General features: G+C 41.9%; 1 protein-coding gene across 1 annotated transcript in view; it reads right to left on the bottom strand.

Annotated features, from left to right (window-relative positions):
* Window positions 1-414: 414 nt before the first annotated feature.
* Window positions 415-15,612, bottom strand: part of LOC144724161 (ubiquitin-like protein 3) — a 145,145-nt gene continuing 129,947 nt past the window's right edge. The window contains exon 5 of the mRNA XM_078603083.1: window positions 415-9,926. Within this exon, the coding sequence (XP_078459209.1) occupies window positions 9,874-9,926 (53 nt within the window). The 3' untranslated portion in view covers window positions 415-9,873. The remainder of the gene's footprint in view (window positions 9,927-15,612) is intronic.

Genomic DNA, 15,612 nt, shown 5'->3' with positions numbered 1-15,612 from the left:
TGTTATCTACATGTTCCCAATCAGATGTAGACATTTTTTTCCATCAATGTTAAGTGTGATTTCAAGAGTGTCTTGTCGACATGATCTAGTTCAGTACGGAGTAGTCTAATTCTCTCTGCGATCAGGTCTAAGCCAGCCCTGAACAAAATTCGTTTGGCATTGGAAGATGTGACAACAGCAGAGGTCAGTGTAAATGAGATCGGTATTACCTTAGAGTCGTGGCATGTCTTCAGAAATGTGAGTGACTTGATCAGATGAGCTTTCTTGTCTCGGAGTTTGTTAAAATATATTATGGTTATGTGGAAACCCTCCCCATAGAGGCGGTTAAATTTTGACTTAACTTTCGTGACTGCAGGAATTAATATTCTATGGTTCTAGGTATAATTATACAGTTGACGCAACAAGTGACAACAATACTGTCAATTTGTATTTATTCAGACATTACAACACATCAAGCATTCTGCCTGCTTTGATAAATAAAGAAGTTCAACAACACATTTAAGATATTTTATATTAATCTATTTACAAAGCTTCCCGATTTTGCACGACAATCACGCTATTTATGTTGGCTACACTAGGGGTCAACACTTAACCAAGTTTATAAGCCTATATGTACTTTCTCATATACATGTTTGAAAAAACGTAACAAGAAATTACAAAAAATATACAGCAAGTATACACACTATGTATGCATATATAGATTCTGTCCATCACTGGCGTTGTAAAATGAGCACTGCCTGATTGGCTGCAATTGATGATCACGGATAACTATTAAAGCGGTCGTGCAGAGAGCGCCACCCAATGAGCGCCACCCAATGACGAGAACGTGGCGAAATAGGAACAACGGGAAGGTGCAGCCCCACAATTGTTTCCTAACATCGCTGCTGGCAGAAAGGTATCCACTAGAACACAGCTAAGGAGAGCTCCACTCTAGAGGATATCTTTGCCTATTTTTCCAGGTGGCAGTACCAATACTTTACCCTACCACACGCATCCTGCTGATGAAACGACTGCTAGATGGACTGAGGTGGGACGATTTGTTAAAGTTTCCCATTTCAACTGCCGAGTCCGGTGTGCTGTACAACGGATTTAGAGCTTACAATACATATTGCTTATCACTTTGAAAATAGAGTAATCCATTTTTAGAAACACCACAAAAATGAAAATATAAAAAAACAAAGCCTCTGCACGATTCCCACCAATCTCAATAGACATGAAATCTCTTAACACTCGTCTGCAAAACATGGAAGCACTCGCCTTCCCAATATTCAATCAGCTGTTGAAATTTGTTTTTGTTAAACCAGTGGAGTATCTATATATGGATCACTCTATACATTGAGTCAATCTTTATAAATCGTCAAAGTGAATAACAATGTTGCACTGTGAAGGCAAGCTCTATTACTTTTGTGCAACATAACTATGCGCAAAGTGGTTCCTTTCCATATCGTCACAAGAGTGATTTAGTCCCTTTAAAGCGCTTCTGTTCAGGGCTCTCATAACAGCTGATACGTATAATCGCTATATGAAGGTGTCAAAGAAGTGTCAGACTGACATTTATTTTTCAGTAGTCACAGAATCTAACATCACATTTAACATCAATGTCATTATAATATAGTACACAGCAATGGAACTTTCAATTAATGACATTATGCTAGAGTATGACAATTTAATTGTTTTTTTTTTATAGCCCTAGACGTGTACATTTTCATTATGAACATAACATAACTAATTAATTGCCAGCATTCACATGCAGCGAGTGTGTATGGCAGCATTGCCATACAGAAGATTAGTTGGGTGCAATATAGAAAATTTGGTGGACAGTTACGCTTCTGCACTCACGGGTTCAGCTGCAGAGAATTCAACGGTGGCCAAAAGTTGTCCTCCTGAGACCTGGTCAGCACTGCTGTGCTCTGCCCAAGCAAATCTTTCTAATTTAGCAAATCACTTTCTCACTGCATTGTGGCAGGACAAAGCCATGATGGTAACAGTGCTGATTTACATTTACACATGCAACACATTTTCCGACACCGCTATTATTTTCCGAACAAGATGTGTGGTAATTTGCTATTGACAATCTCCTCCAGGCTGTTAAGTTTTATATAGAGAGCGTTTAACGACGGTCCACCCAGGAGGTATTCATTTCCTTGAATTTCTGCCAACCAAAAAGCAATTCCGGCACATAAATAAGCAACGTAATTAAATACACGTCAAAACAAGCCAATTGTGTGCCATTAAGTTTGTTAATAAACTACTATCTTACATTTGTCAATGACAAACGATACAGGTGTTAAGTGTACTCGTGTACTGTATAAAAGCAAAACAAATCAAAAACATACGCGTACATTAATATATTTTTTAAAAAATTACATTTAAACTGAGCATAGGTTATTACCGGTAGGCAACAACTAAAGTTTAATGAAAGGTGTTGCGCATTCCATGTATTTTGGACGGCACAAGTTACAAGCATTAAAATGTGCCCTCATGGGAGGCAGCCTAGAGCCACATCTACGGTACATTTAGAATAGGTTTGTTTATGCATGACAGTTGAGGTATTCTAGTCAAGGATGGTCATGACAAAGATGGCACCAACTGGCATTGGGCTGACGCTTCACGTTTGGAACCCATTTGTGGTTGTTCCATACACATGAGTCCCCTACAAGGTGCAATACCAATACATATGTGAACTCCATCAACTGGGCTCGGGATACAAATTCATCTTGTGAAACAAAAAACAAAGTACCCCCTCTGTATAGTCACGTGCAAGATATAACACGCAAAAGTTCTCAAAGACAGCAGAAAGGAATGATTCATTATGCCTTGCGTGCATCTCATATGACCACTACATTGTGAAATGCTCTCAGCCTTGTCTAGACCACCAACTAAAAAGAGCGCTGAAAGTATGACTATCATATTCTTTCAAATAAAATAACAAAAAAATCTACAATGTTTCGATCGCAACATAAGCAATCGTCATCAGGAGAAAAAATAGCGGGAAAGCTGCTGAGGCAGGATGTTTTAAGGGTTTGAAATGGGTGTAGCCCAAGAGTCATAAGCGAAGTGGGCAGGGCTAGTGATGTGAAAGTGAGAATTTTGCATGTAAATGTAAGATTGGAGAGCTACCTCCACGACGACGAAGCTGCAGAGGTGGCCATTGTATTGTGAGAGATTAGCATGCTAATGTAAGATCACAGAGCCACCGCCACATCGAGGAAAATGAGCAAAACCAGAGAGTTGAAAATAACTACTAACTTTGGAAGGTAGGATGGAAATATCACAGCCAGTTATGACTTAAACTGGTTAACAACGTCCTTCCAATGATTGCTCAGAATGTACCCATCTTCTCGGTTGAAATTGTGTCTGTGTCAATGAATATGGATGGCTTCATGAACGAATCTTTGTTGATAGCCAGTGATGCAATTGAAACGTCGTAGTTTTTTGTTCTTTTTTTCTTTGAACTTATCTACGTGACTTTACCGAAAGACCCAAGAATATGAATTCCTGCTGTCACGAAAGCTTTAAGTCAAGATTTAGTATGACTATCCGTTAGACCAGACCACCCACTCGGAGACAAAAGTGTGGCCGTCCCTTCAAGCAGCAGCGGAGCACAAATATAGACTGTCCTCATTAGAAATCCTTGGTCCAGGACGATCATCAATATTCAATGCTGCCTTGTGTCCCCGGGAGCCAATATGTAGAGCGGGCTTATTACAATATGGGGACCCATGTTTTCCTGTGGATAGATTTTTTTTATTTACAAAAAGTTTTGGGAGTGGAATCACATTGTCATTTTTGTGGGCGTTTTGCAAACTAGGAACTCCAATACTGGAATGGCTAAACAGCATGCATGCACAAGAAAATGTCCTCCTTTAATAGTTATCCGTGATTAACTTATAAAGGGATTTAGATTACAAACTTATGGTCAAGTTCCCAGTATAGAGTATCTAGTTGTTATTTAATGCGCCTCTAATAGAAGCTTTTGGTGTTCTGTAACACTACCAAAGGGTAATGCATAATATACACTGCAGGCCACAACATCCATGGATTTGAGAACTACTAACAATAAACATCATTGCCTGCATGCATGCTCACCATGGCACTAGCTACACAAATAAATTACTATTTAAAAACCAAACGGCATTCTTTTTGTACCCTGCGAGCGGTCAAATTAAACATCCATGGTTTACTTGTGTCCTAGCCATGTGAGATAAAAATGTCTACATGTGTGGAGGATATAATTTTTTTCCAAAAGTCACAACAATTTTATGCAACTTCTCTGTTATGTGTTTATTCTCTACATATTTTTTAAAACAAGGGATACAACAAGAATATTTGGAACTGAATTTCAAATTTCCATTCAAGTTCTAACATCTCAAAGATCTTTCTCTGAGCGACACACACAATATTCTAGAAATATAGTAAGTCTACAGTGAAATACATATTCTGGCTTCGTAATATAGACACTGGTTCACCTCAGTTCATACGATAAAAATGTTTCAAGAATCACACATTAAAACTTTAACAGACCTTGTAACACACACTCAATCTTAAATTCATGATTTAGCTAAAAGCAAATATGGTATAATATATGGTGATGTATACACAGGTAGTCAAAAACTTTTGAGAATGGAAAATTACAAATTTACATCATTTAGTTTATTTTACAATCTAGCAACTTTAAACAAATCTATTAGGATTCGGCTTAAATTGATACCAACTATAATTGGATTACGACTTATCTTGTTTCAACTGTTTTATCCACTACTCATACGCAAACACAATGTACGTTTATAGTGAATGTACAGTATGTAAACCTACTTGGACACTTAAATATCCCATCTACAGTATACGTCAATATATATGGACTGTTTGTGTATACTTGCATATATACGCGCGCACCACACGTACACACAAACATGCTCACACGGGGTTTTTGTGGCATGATTGGGTACGGGGTTACCCCTTATACACAATCGCCACAATGATTTGCGTGCTGAAAACATTTGGGGCAAAAGTGATACTGTTCAGGTTACAAGATGGGAACAATTACCCAAACACTGATGGACATCTCTTCAAAATTATATTTAGGGGAATTAAAATAAACATGAGGTTTTTGGGATTAGATCGCATAAATATAAATGTCGTTAAAACCTGACACCACCCGATACAGCCAATTATTTACGCGATCTAACCCACAAATAACCTCATTAATAATATTGGTCGCGAAAGCCTATGTATTAAACTAGAAATAAACATACAAACCCATTTTTAAAATGTCCTTCTGAAGCCCACACTCAGATCCTTAAAGCCACATCAAGGTCATGCCTAGGCTTACAGATAATGGGCGTAAGGTGTATCCTGGGGTTATTCGGGTACCTCGGACTCAAAAGCTGATAAACCTTCCTCTACCGAGACATTCAAAGTCCCTCGGGCAAGTGTGTCTTAGAGAGCTAATGCACATTTAACTGGCTTGCCATCAATGCTGAAATTAACTCTATCAGACTCTCCCGGTGCGTCACAGGGGCTTTAGCGATCTCCAGACAAATGCATTGGCCTTTGCTGAAATGGGTTTTGGCCGTGCCGCGCAAACGGAGCCCCTGGTGTTCCCACGTCATCGATTTGGCTGATTGAAATAAACCTGCCGATGGACGAAGATTACCTGTTTCAATGACGGCGTTTGGGCGATGGTGGTGGCGGGAGATGAAGGGTAAGGGTGGAGATGGATTTAAAGGGATCAGTATTCCCATTGCCTGAGCTGTACTGAAACAATCCCTCCACAGCCACGTCACGAGGGACTTGTACGCACCGCTTTACGTGGCAACGCAAAATAAAGCGATGTTGTGCCGCTGGGACCCCACTCCAACATACGTGGCACAGTTAAATCACAAAACGGCCTTTTATACGGAACAGCGCTTTAATCAACCTCTGCACATACACCGCTCATGAATGAATGTGCCTTGTGAGAATTCCCGCTGCCCGGCTTTGTTAAAAACCACCATCTGTCCAACAGAAAATTTGACCACGGTGGGTCGCGTTATGTTGATGGATGTTTCCTATCAAGGGGACTTAATGCCTATTGTCAACAGTAGCAATTTGTGTAGACAGCTGAGGGCTGCAGGCATACAAAGACACAATCTGGTGTTTCTTCTCGGTGAAAACCCTTTTCTATATTTGTGAATGAAAAATGCATAACAAGGTGCAATTTTGGTTTTAAAAATCCAGCTAAACGGATTTGTTATCAGGATGAAAATGATAGCGAAAGTCTTGGAATACACGCATCACTAAATGACGCTATCGAAAGTCTTTACTGCTCCAAAAACAAACCAACCCGCCAATGAATACTCGCTATTCGGCATTCTCACAGGCTTTGCGTCACATGGTCTGTTGAAAAATAAAGACATGGGCTCCAGAGCGGATGTGGAGTCACTTACAAATGAGCTGACTATCTGTGCCAATGATATTTGATTCTGGACCAATGAAAATAAGTGAAAGCTCGATTGAACTCCGATGCAGCGGGGTGATGCAGAGAGTGCACGGCAGACTTTCCCTTTGTAGGCTGAACACACGTTCGCCAGTGCAGCCTTGACTTTGTCTTTTAGCAAAAGACTTCAGAGTGAAATCACTGCAGATTAGGCTAAACAGAATGTCACTGAACAACCATGAATACCTCCTTGCTTTGAACATTCATAAAATGGCAGTAGCAAGGTGTAAGATGTTGCTGCCCGCTGCGCGTGCGGGTGAAGGGCGTGGTCAATTGGATCTCGGTGATAAATGGATATCCTTTAACACAACACAAGGGGATATTCTATAATCATAAACTGCGTGTTTGAAAAATGCAATCGCCCGAAATTACATGTCCCATTGTTAAGAGTCTTGATTTAAGTCAATAGCCTGCTTAGTTTGACTAAAAGCATCTCCACCTCATTAAAATCTTGCCATTCTCAGAGGAACACAAAGAATGAGGTGGTGCTATTTAAGAGCAATATCCACTGCAACACAAGTTAAGTGTACTGGGTACTACCTTGACAGTTTTTAAAGTCCCCTCCCCTGCTGCTGGGCAGTACCGGCTAACAAAGAGCAACTTCCACCTTCCAGCATGTTTCTTGAGTGTGTTGCTTTGCCCCAGTGTCACCCCGATCGTGATCTCGTTATCAAATCGGGAAACAAAAATAACCATTCTAGTGTCCCATAGAGCAGTGCATCCTGTCGGGTTAGAGAACGGCCCACATAAGTGAATATTACAGAGCTACCTCAAGAGATTCTTTCAAGTGACCTCTGGTCCACAGTAGAGGGTGGCAATGTTTGCCACATGACAGTCAAACCGTTAATACATTAAATCTTGACTTAAAGCGTCCGATACTGCAGGAATTTATATGATTTGGGTCTTTCGGTAAAGTCACGTAGATAGGTTCAAAGAAGACGTTTCGATCGCAACACAGGATGACGACCGCTTGTGTTGCGATCGAAACGTCGTAGTTTTTTGTTATTTTCTTTGAATCTATCTACGCGACTTTACCGAAAGACCAAAATAATACGTTAATACTTTCTCGGAGTTGGAATTTAATCCAAATTAAGTGGGAAACTAAATGTAATGTGATGGATGTTTTTGCACAATCATTGGTGACCATTGAAGAGACTATCAAATCACTAAATTTACTTCTGCCGAATGCTGTCTTGTAGCTGATGCCACGGGGCGACTCGGGCTTGTGGCTGTGACTTCACTAGTGGACGCTATGATGCGGTTTATGAAAGTCATGTAGTTATGACTTGAATTATTTGAACGTGATTGAATATTTAAACTCTTAACATGCAGCTTAGGTACAAACCAATCACTGTTTATGTTTTGGGTTGTGTCATCTTTTAATGATTTCCAAATAAATTAGTAAAATAATAGTACATTGTTATATTGCGTCTATAATTACTATCTATTGATTACAGATTTAAGGGAAACAACCACGCAGATCCAATTTCCATCCCTTGGGCGAAAGCGTAAAGATTAATTAATCGTGGGTGTTAAAGGTTAATGCACGTTTAGGTGCTCTGTGAGATATTGATAACTAATGGTGGCAATGATACCCCATTGTGCCTTGAATCAGTGCCAAGCAGAGGGTTCAAAAGGACAGGTGATGAACTTATAACTCCATGCGGGCGTGTGGCATTGGCAAAAGTATATTCGAGTGTATGACGTCCCAAACTAGTATTTTGCTTTCATCTCAACTGTATAATTTGTCCATTATTCACTTTTACTCGTGCTCTCCACTCAGGTGAGTGCACATCTGCGCACAGATGCACAACAGCCCATTTACCACAATGATGATGTGGCATTGGTAGTGGGAACACAAAGAAAATATGGCCGGGCAAATATGGAGCCAGCCCCACCACTGTTGTGTGTCGTGTTGTTTATAATAGGTGCTCATTATAAGCTACTTGCCCCTCAGTCTCTCTTGTATAAGAGATGGTTGTTTGTGTGTATGTGTTATAATATATTTTCGAGGTGACCTGGGTTTGATTTCTAGGCAGGAATATCCGAGGCTGCCCTGGGCCTTCCCCAGGTTGACTCAGCCTTAAACAGGCACCTGCTATGGTTTGTGAACATCAGCATTAAGGAGACGCATGCATGGTGTGTCGGCCACACCACCCTGTTGGCCTTGCTGGATGCTCACCGCCAGCAATTGTCCCTCTGGTCTATATGAGAAAACAAGATCTTTGCCCATTTTAGGCAATGCTGTACAATGCACTCCAACCATCATCGGATCTGTTTCTGAATATGGTTTCAGTTAAAATCGATATCTTGGAATATACAGGTGAAAATACTCTCATATTATGTTAAGTTAAACATAGAACTGCATTGGCAGTAGTTTATAAGCTCAGGCCAAAAAAACAAATCATCACAGCCATCATTTAACACTGCCCAAACATCAGAAAAATATATAGATAACATTTTTGGCAATGGCTTTTTCAGATCTCTCTCTCCCCTCACGAGGGTCACTTACAATCATCACATCTCACGATGAGATGTGGTCAGAACTCTGGTCCACGTTCCACAAAAGCAGTGCTCCAAATCCTTGGTTCTGAGGCCACATTTTTCTGTCACAGTCAGGCCAAGTGTGTTAATGGTAAATGCGGTGAGATTTTCTCTGGTCTTGCACCAGCGGCTAGCTAAGTACAGAACATGATTTGCAAATCCCAGTGTACACTCCTCTACGACAGTGAAATGCAACAATCGTCTAAAGTTATTCTATTTCTGGCAGGTGATTGTAGCGAGTTAGGTTTTAATGGAGATAAGCTTCAATAGGACTCAATCAAATACACACAGGCGCAAACCTAACTGCTTTAATAACACCACACTGGCTTTATTATGGGATGGAGAAAAGCAGCACAATGGGCAATGCCTCGGGGCACCCACAATGCCTGCTCTTCCACACACGTCCCCCTCAAGCCAACCACCTGCCACAGCTCCGGTTATTCTTCTTCTTTCCTCCAAACGCCGTTGGAGCAATCCGTTTAAATAAGAAGAGCATGAGAAAAGTGACCTTGTTCACATTACCGTATACCTCTGACATCGCGTGGGACTAAACGGGACTGGGCGGTCTGCTGCCCCCCCTCCCCCCCCCCCCGGCTATCTTCATCGTAAATTACAACTCTGAATTGAAAAGGTAAACGAGCTTTACCCTACAACACCTGTCCCTATCCCACTGCACCCCCACACGCTCACCCCCCCAATAACTGCAGCACCCCCACCCCAGCTCCCCACTGCACTCCACATCCCTAAAAATCACAGCCTCATGTACTCCCGAGGGAGAGATGGGGAGGTGATTTATGGGAAGCGGCCAGCAGAGCTGATGGCTGGTTTTGTTTCATTTCCACGAGGTGCGATTAAAGGATCACGCAGCAGCTGCTCTCCTCCGTCTTGCCACGGTTCCTCTGACCTGAGCACAGAACAAAACAGGGCCGTTGTGCCATCATTAGCCGGGCATTGAGATTACGACAACGACGTGTTGCTCACGTGTACTCTGATGTTTGTGTTTAGGTTGTTGTCCTTCTCCTGGCACTTCCGATTAGCACGGTGCGAAACAAGTTCAACATACGTACCATGCAAACAAGATGCACGCCCTTTTTTGAATCATTGCATGTTTATATGTATTCATATTTACACTGCCTATGAGCAAATCACCTGGAATGTGCCAGATCTCATGAGATCTTGGGAGCTCGGCAGGATCGACCTTGGATAGCGCTGGGTTGGGCGACCACAACATAGCCTGTTGCTGTGGACCTACGTCGTCAGCAGAGGGCAGTGCAGCAAAACCCATTGTGCTTTGCCGCGTTCCAACATCCATGCTGTCCATCTTCACCAACCTGCACTGACCAGCGTGGTCAAGTATGGTGAAATGACTCCTCCCACCAAAACGTGCATGTTGTGGTGTGGCTCTCATCCAGTAGTGCTTTGAAATTACAGTTGTACGTGTGCACGTACAGACACGGTGTGAGTCACGAGTAAAAAACTTTGCCTCCTCTCGTGGGTTTCGTGTCAATCTCTACGGGAAGCAAATTACTTGATTCAATGTTGATAGAAATCACATAATTAGAAGTTTTTAGCACTAAATATAATATTTGGGTGGCAAAATATAGGATTTTTGTTATTTTATAATTTGTTCTAGTTACAAGCCAAGATTTGACTATTTTTGTGTAAATGTAAATCACATTTATATCAGTTGGTTGCTTGTCTGTTAATTAGTTGCGTTTATTTAAGTCGATAATGAAGCCTAACCCTATCTCAAATACCCTATACTACCTATAGGAACAGCAGTGCAGCATGGCTGGGCTCGTGGGTGGTTATGCTTCCGCTGCGAGTGAGGAGTGCATTTCATCAATGGCACTGTGACGAGAGCGCTTTTGTAAAAAGGGCGAGGCGTTTCTGGTTTATTTCCTGATGCTTGTTGCTTTGGGCATAGGATTAAGACAAATTATCCAGGGAACCACCGCCAGGAGGTTGATGGAGTTCAGTGGCTGACGCGACGTGTTCCTGCAATGTAATGAAGGGATGCTCTTTTAAGTTCTACGTATCTACGTTGAAGGAAAATTAAGATTCTGACAAAACGGTAAAGTGCAGGCTGATGATGGAACAAGCTGACTTGGGCAATTTGACGTGGAAATGGCATGGGGTCAAATGTGAAACATGATGACACTGCAATTAACAGGGGTCTGGTCGCAGTGAGAAGCCACGCATGCATAGAAGTGTACATATTCATACGCATGCACACAGGCGCATCATGTGCTTTCATTATTCTGGTACTTATATTTTGCACAACATATTGATGTCTGCTATGTATGTAAAACTTGTTTTGCACCTTACGTAGCCAAACCATGCTAATCGGAAGTGCTATCTATTTACATTTATTTTATGTAACAAAAACAATACATTTCAGACATGCGAAATCCACCAATGGATTAAGGCCTCCCACACCATGTTGGTCATGGGTTGTTTCTTACCATTCTTCATCACGCTCGTAACGGTGGGTTATTACAAAGAGTACGTGGTGGGGGTTAGGCCATGAACAGTTGTGATATTGCTGCCACTGATATTAGCCGTGATCGGGAATCAAACACGGGTTTCTGGGTTTGTAGCACAGCGCGCTAACCAATCGACCACTATTCCACTCTTCCATTTTTTGTAACTAATATTTATGTGCAGCAGTGGAAACCAGAGACGATGCAGAAAGCATTTGCATGTGAAGAGCTAATGATAAAATGGTCCTGATCAGTTTATCAGATAATTCTACTGCAGAAATAAAACAATCGGGGCAGTTAAAACCATGGAAACGCTATCTTAATTTACGTATGAAAGAATTGGACCGATGATATATTCAGTCCCTCCAGAAAAACGCGATTATGCGATCGCAAGATTCCACGCAAAATCAGCCAAAGTCCGCATATTTATGCGGGGGGCGCGTTTTTTCAAATACGCCGCACTTTCGCCGCATAAATTGCAGATTTCCGCCCGCAAAATATGCGGGCTTGCATGATTTCATAATCCCCGCATTTTCGTTGCAAAAAGTCACATATATCTTAGCAGAAAGTTGAAAAATGTTGCGTTTACTTCACACAAGCACAGCCATTTCCCCTGTTGCCATGGGAACGTTATGATGTGACGTCACTCATTACGCGACATCATTGAAAAGCTGCAAACCCCGCGATGCCAATGAAACCATGATGAAGAGTTTATGCAACTTTACAGTTGTAAGACTGCACTTTTTTGTTAGTAGTATGTAAATTTACATTACTGTAAGACTGTACTGTTACTGTATTGCTTACGTTACTGTGCACTGAAAACACTTATTTTAACAGAAGATGTCTGTTTTGTATAGCTACCTCTGTAAAACAGGAAGCACACATTTTATTTTTTAATATTTTATTTATTCATTTTTACAGAAGTTGTAGCATATTCATTTTGTAAAGCTACAGAACTTGTTCGACTCAATGTTTTGTAAGTTTGAGCCATCTGTTTGTTAAGGTCTGAAATAAAACAAGATGATAACTTAAATATTCCCAGCACTTTCTGTGATGTAGTATGCTTGCTTATCATAGGAAGTAATAAGAAATGACTCTTTACATTAAAGTAGTAGCCTAGTGAATAGGGTGTTGGGGGAATCACTTTTTTTTCTCTTTTTCATCAAACCGCAGTTTTTGCAAGTTCCCGCAATTTTTGCAAGTTCCCGCAATTTTTGCAAGTTCCCGCAATTTAATCGCATAAAATTGCATAAATATCCCGCATATTCCATCGCATTTTTAAGAAAACGTGCCGCATAATCAACGATTTTTGCCCGCAACAATCACCAAAAAACTCCGCGTTTTTCTGGAGGGACTGTATATTGTCATGAGAACACAAAGAAAATGGGGACATGAATATTAATGATTACTAGTGGCCAGAGCAGGAGCAATCGATTACATTTCCATTTATATCCAATGACAACCTAAATGACAACTTAAGTATAAAGGACACAGAGGCGTTCGTTACCAAGCTGCAACTACGATAGTGTAACTGGTGCAAATAGATTAGCCAAGAGCGGGCCAAGTTTGGATAAAAATGGATTATGATCTCCATAGACCCAACTTAACCCTGCTCAGTGTGACCCTGAGAAAGTGGAGACTATCCAAGTCCTTGGTTGGGTAGTTAACCTCATCGGACGTATCACACTAATCCATGTGAAATCAAATGATTAAGTCTTACTAATTGCAACAATGAGTGTGCTCACTGCTGGCAGAGAGTGCAGACTGTCTATGTATCCATTCTCATGATTTCCAAAATAAACTTTTGACGATCGAACACGATAGCTTGGGGAATAGCAGCTGCCAAATAAAAATTCCCTCGCCTGTTTTGTCAAATTAAAGCATTTAAGACGAAAACAAGGAACGGAGAGCAAGTAGGCCTTCATGAAAGTGAAAAAACTACCAAGCGCTTCCCTGTATTTAAAAATCGTAATAAAAGTTCACGAGTGTAAGTGCTGACCAGGGTATATTTTTCTTTCCCAGTGTCAAAAGGGCTTAAAGTTCAGAGCTTCATATTGCTCTGTAATGAAAAGAAATGATACGTTGCTGCTCTGCGATCTGTCATTAACATGCTAATCTCTCATATTAACATGCTAATCTTTCATATTAACATGCTAATCTCTCATAGTAACATAGCCACCCGCGCAACTCGTCGCGGACGCCGCTTTCCGATCTAACATTAACACGCTAATTTCTCACATTAACATCACTAGCCCTGCCCACTTCGTTTATGACCCTAGGACTACTACACCCTATAAAAACAGTCTGCATTCAGCAGCTTTCCTCCTGATGACGATCGCTTGTGTTGTGATCAAAACGTCGTAGTTTTTTTTAATTTGAACCTATCTACGTGACTTTATCGAAAGACCCAAGGAAAATGACAAAAATTGTGGAATAGAGGCTTTTTGCTGATTTAGCAATTCATCCATTAATATGAATTGTTGAGCTCATAATGCTTGTACTGAATTGTGCGTGAGAATCAATGTTTTTCAATTCCTGTGCATTATATTTTTGATGCGTTCAAACTGTGAAGATAAGCGACTGAGGCTTGGGCAGTCGTGGCTAAAAGGGACGATGGCCGTTGGGTCAAGAACAATGACGGAGTGGCAGCCAAGGGATGTCGCGCGTCCTAGAGGACTTTCATCTCGGAGATGGAGCAATTACATCAGCTCGTGTGCAGGTGCCGAGTGGATTATTACACCGCAGGGTCATGTGGGATGGTGGCACGCTTGGGGAGGCCTTCATTCAGCAGTGGATTGACAGTGGCTGATGTTGATAATGTGTTTTATGTAATGCATTCACGAAATGTTTACAGCCACCAGTGGTTCCTCCATTCGAACAACGCATCATCGAATCGCCAATGGCAGTGAATCGTTCCAACAGCAGTTGCATATCGACCGATGGTGCGTGGTTAACATGAGGCATGGAATGATGCACCCTCTCCACGCTTGCGTGAGCTGTTGACACAATTTCATTCACAAAGCGATGACTGGTTTTGCCATTGTGGTGCATGTAAAATCAATAATGGCTGCACAGTTTCATAAACCATTCACATACAACATAAAATGTAAAACGGTAAAGATACAGCCCTACATTCACTTGCTTGTGCCACTCCTGGCGTAAGTACCTCCGTGAGAGAGAGCTCCTCTAGAGTGTCTTTGGCCTACTCCTCTGTACTAGCCAGACATCTTGAAAGGGGTGGGAGTACTCACACTTTACCCCACCACACATGCCCTGCTGATGGATTAACTGCAGTGCAGCCAGTTATACTGGACTGGTAGGTGGACAAAAGTGGGCATATTTTAGAAACCTATCCATTGTGTCACCTGCCATGCTGGGAGATCGAACCGGTGACCTGGATTGCAAGGGCAGTGCAATGACTAATATTCCATGACGGCATCTTACCTATAAACGTATTTTTTGTGTCTGTGTGTCTGTTTGTGTCTGTCTGTGTGTGGACGAAACTTGTAAAGGATTTGGCTCGCGAACCGTGGGGTTTACGTAAAAAAAAAGTAGCCGCATACCACGCGATAAGCCCCATGGTGAGCCAGCGCTATTACGATTTTGCATCTGTCAACTTTAAAGTAGTTTTATTTATTTCCTTATGCCGCTGAGCGCGCACAAAAGCACGCGACTGCGCATGCGCGACAAAGCCAAGACGTGGTTGCCCCTAGCAACGCGCACGCGTTCTGTGACGGCAAGGGGGGGAATTCTAATTCGTGTTAAAAATCCAACAAAAAAACAACACTGAGCGACATTCTTTTAAGTGTGATGTCCTCCCCCACCCCAATGTGTGCAATTACTACAATAGGGTCGCTAGATACTAATATTATAGCGCTTACGTACTATTACTCTAAGGCGGGGGGGGGGGAGGGGTGTGCGGCCCAGCCCCGGCCTGCCAAGGTGCCACCTCGGCCGGCTGGGCTATCCAGGCGAGGCCGGGGGCTCTGCACGGGATTAGTGGGGAGCGGTAGTGTAGCGGTTAGTGCTACGCTGCGCTACGAACCTGGCGACCCGGGTTCGATTCCCGCTCACGGCCTACACCAGTGACGATTATCTGAACCGGTC

This window comes from Lampetra planeri, chromosome 19 (assembly GCF_965212315.1).
Source record: "Lampetra planeri chromosome 19, kcLamPlan1.2.h2, whole genome shotgun sequence".
NCBI lineage: Eukaryota > Metazoa > Chordata > Hyperoartia > Petromyzontiformes > Petromyzontidae > Lampetra > Lampetra planeri.
Note: the sequence above shows the minus strand (reverse complement) of the source record. Positions and strands in the feature narration are given on the sequence as shown.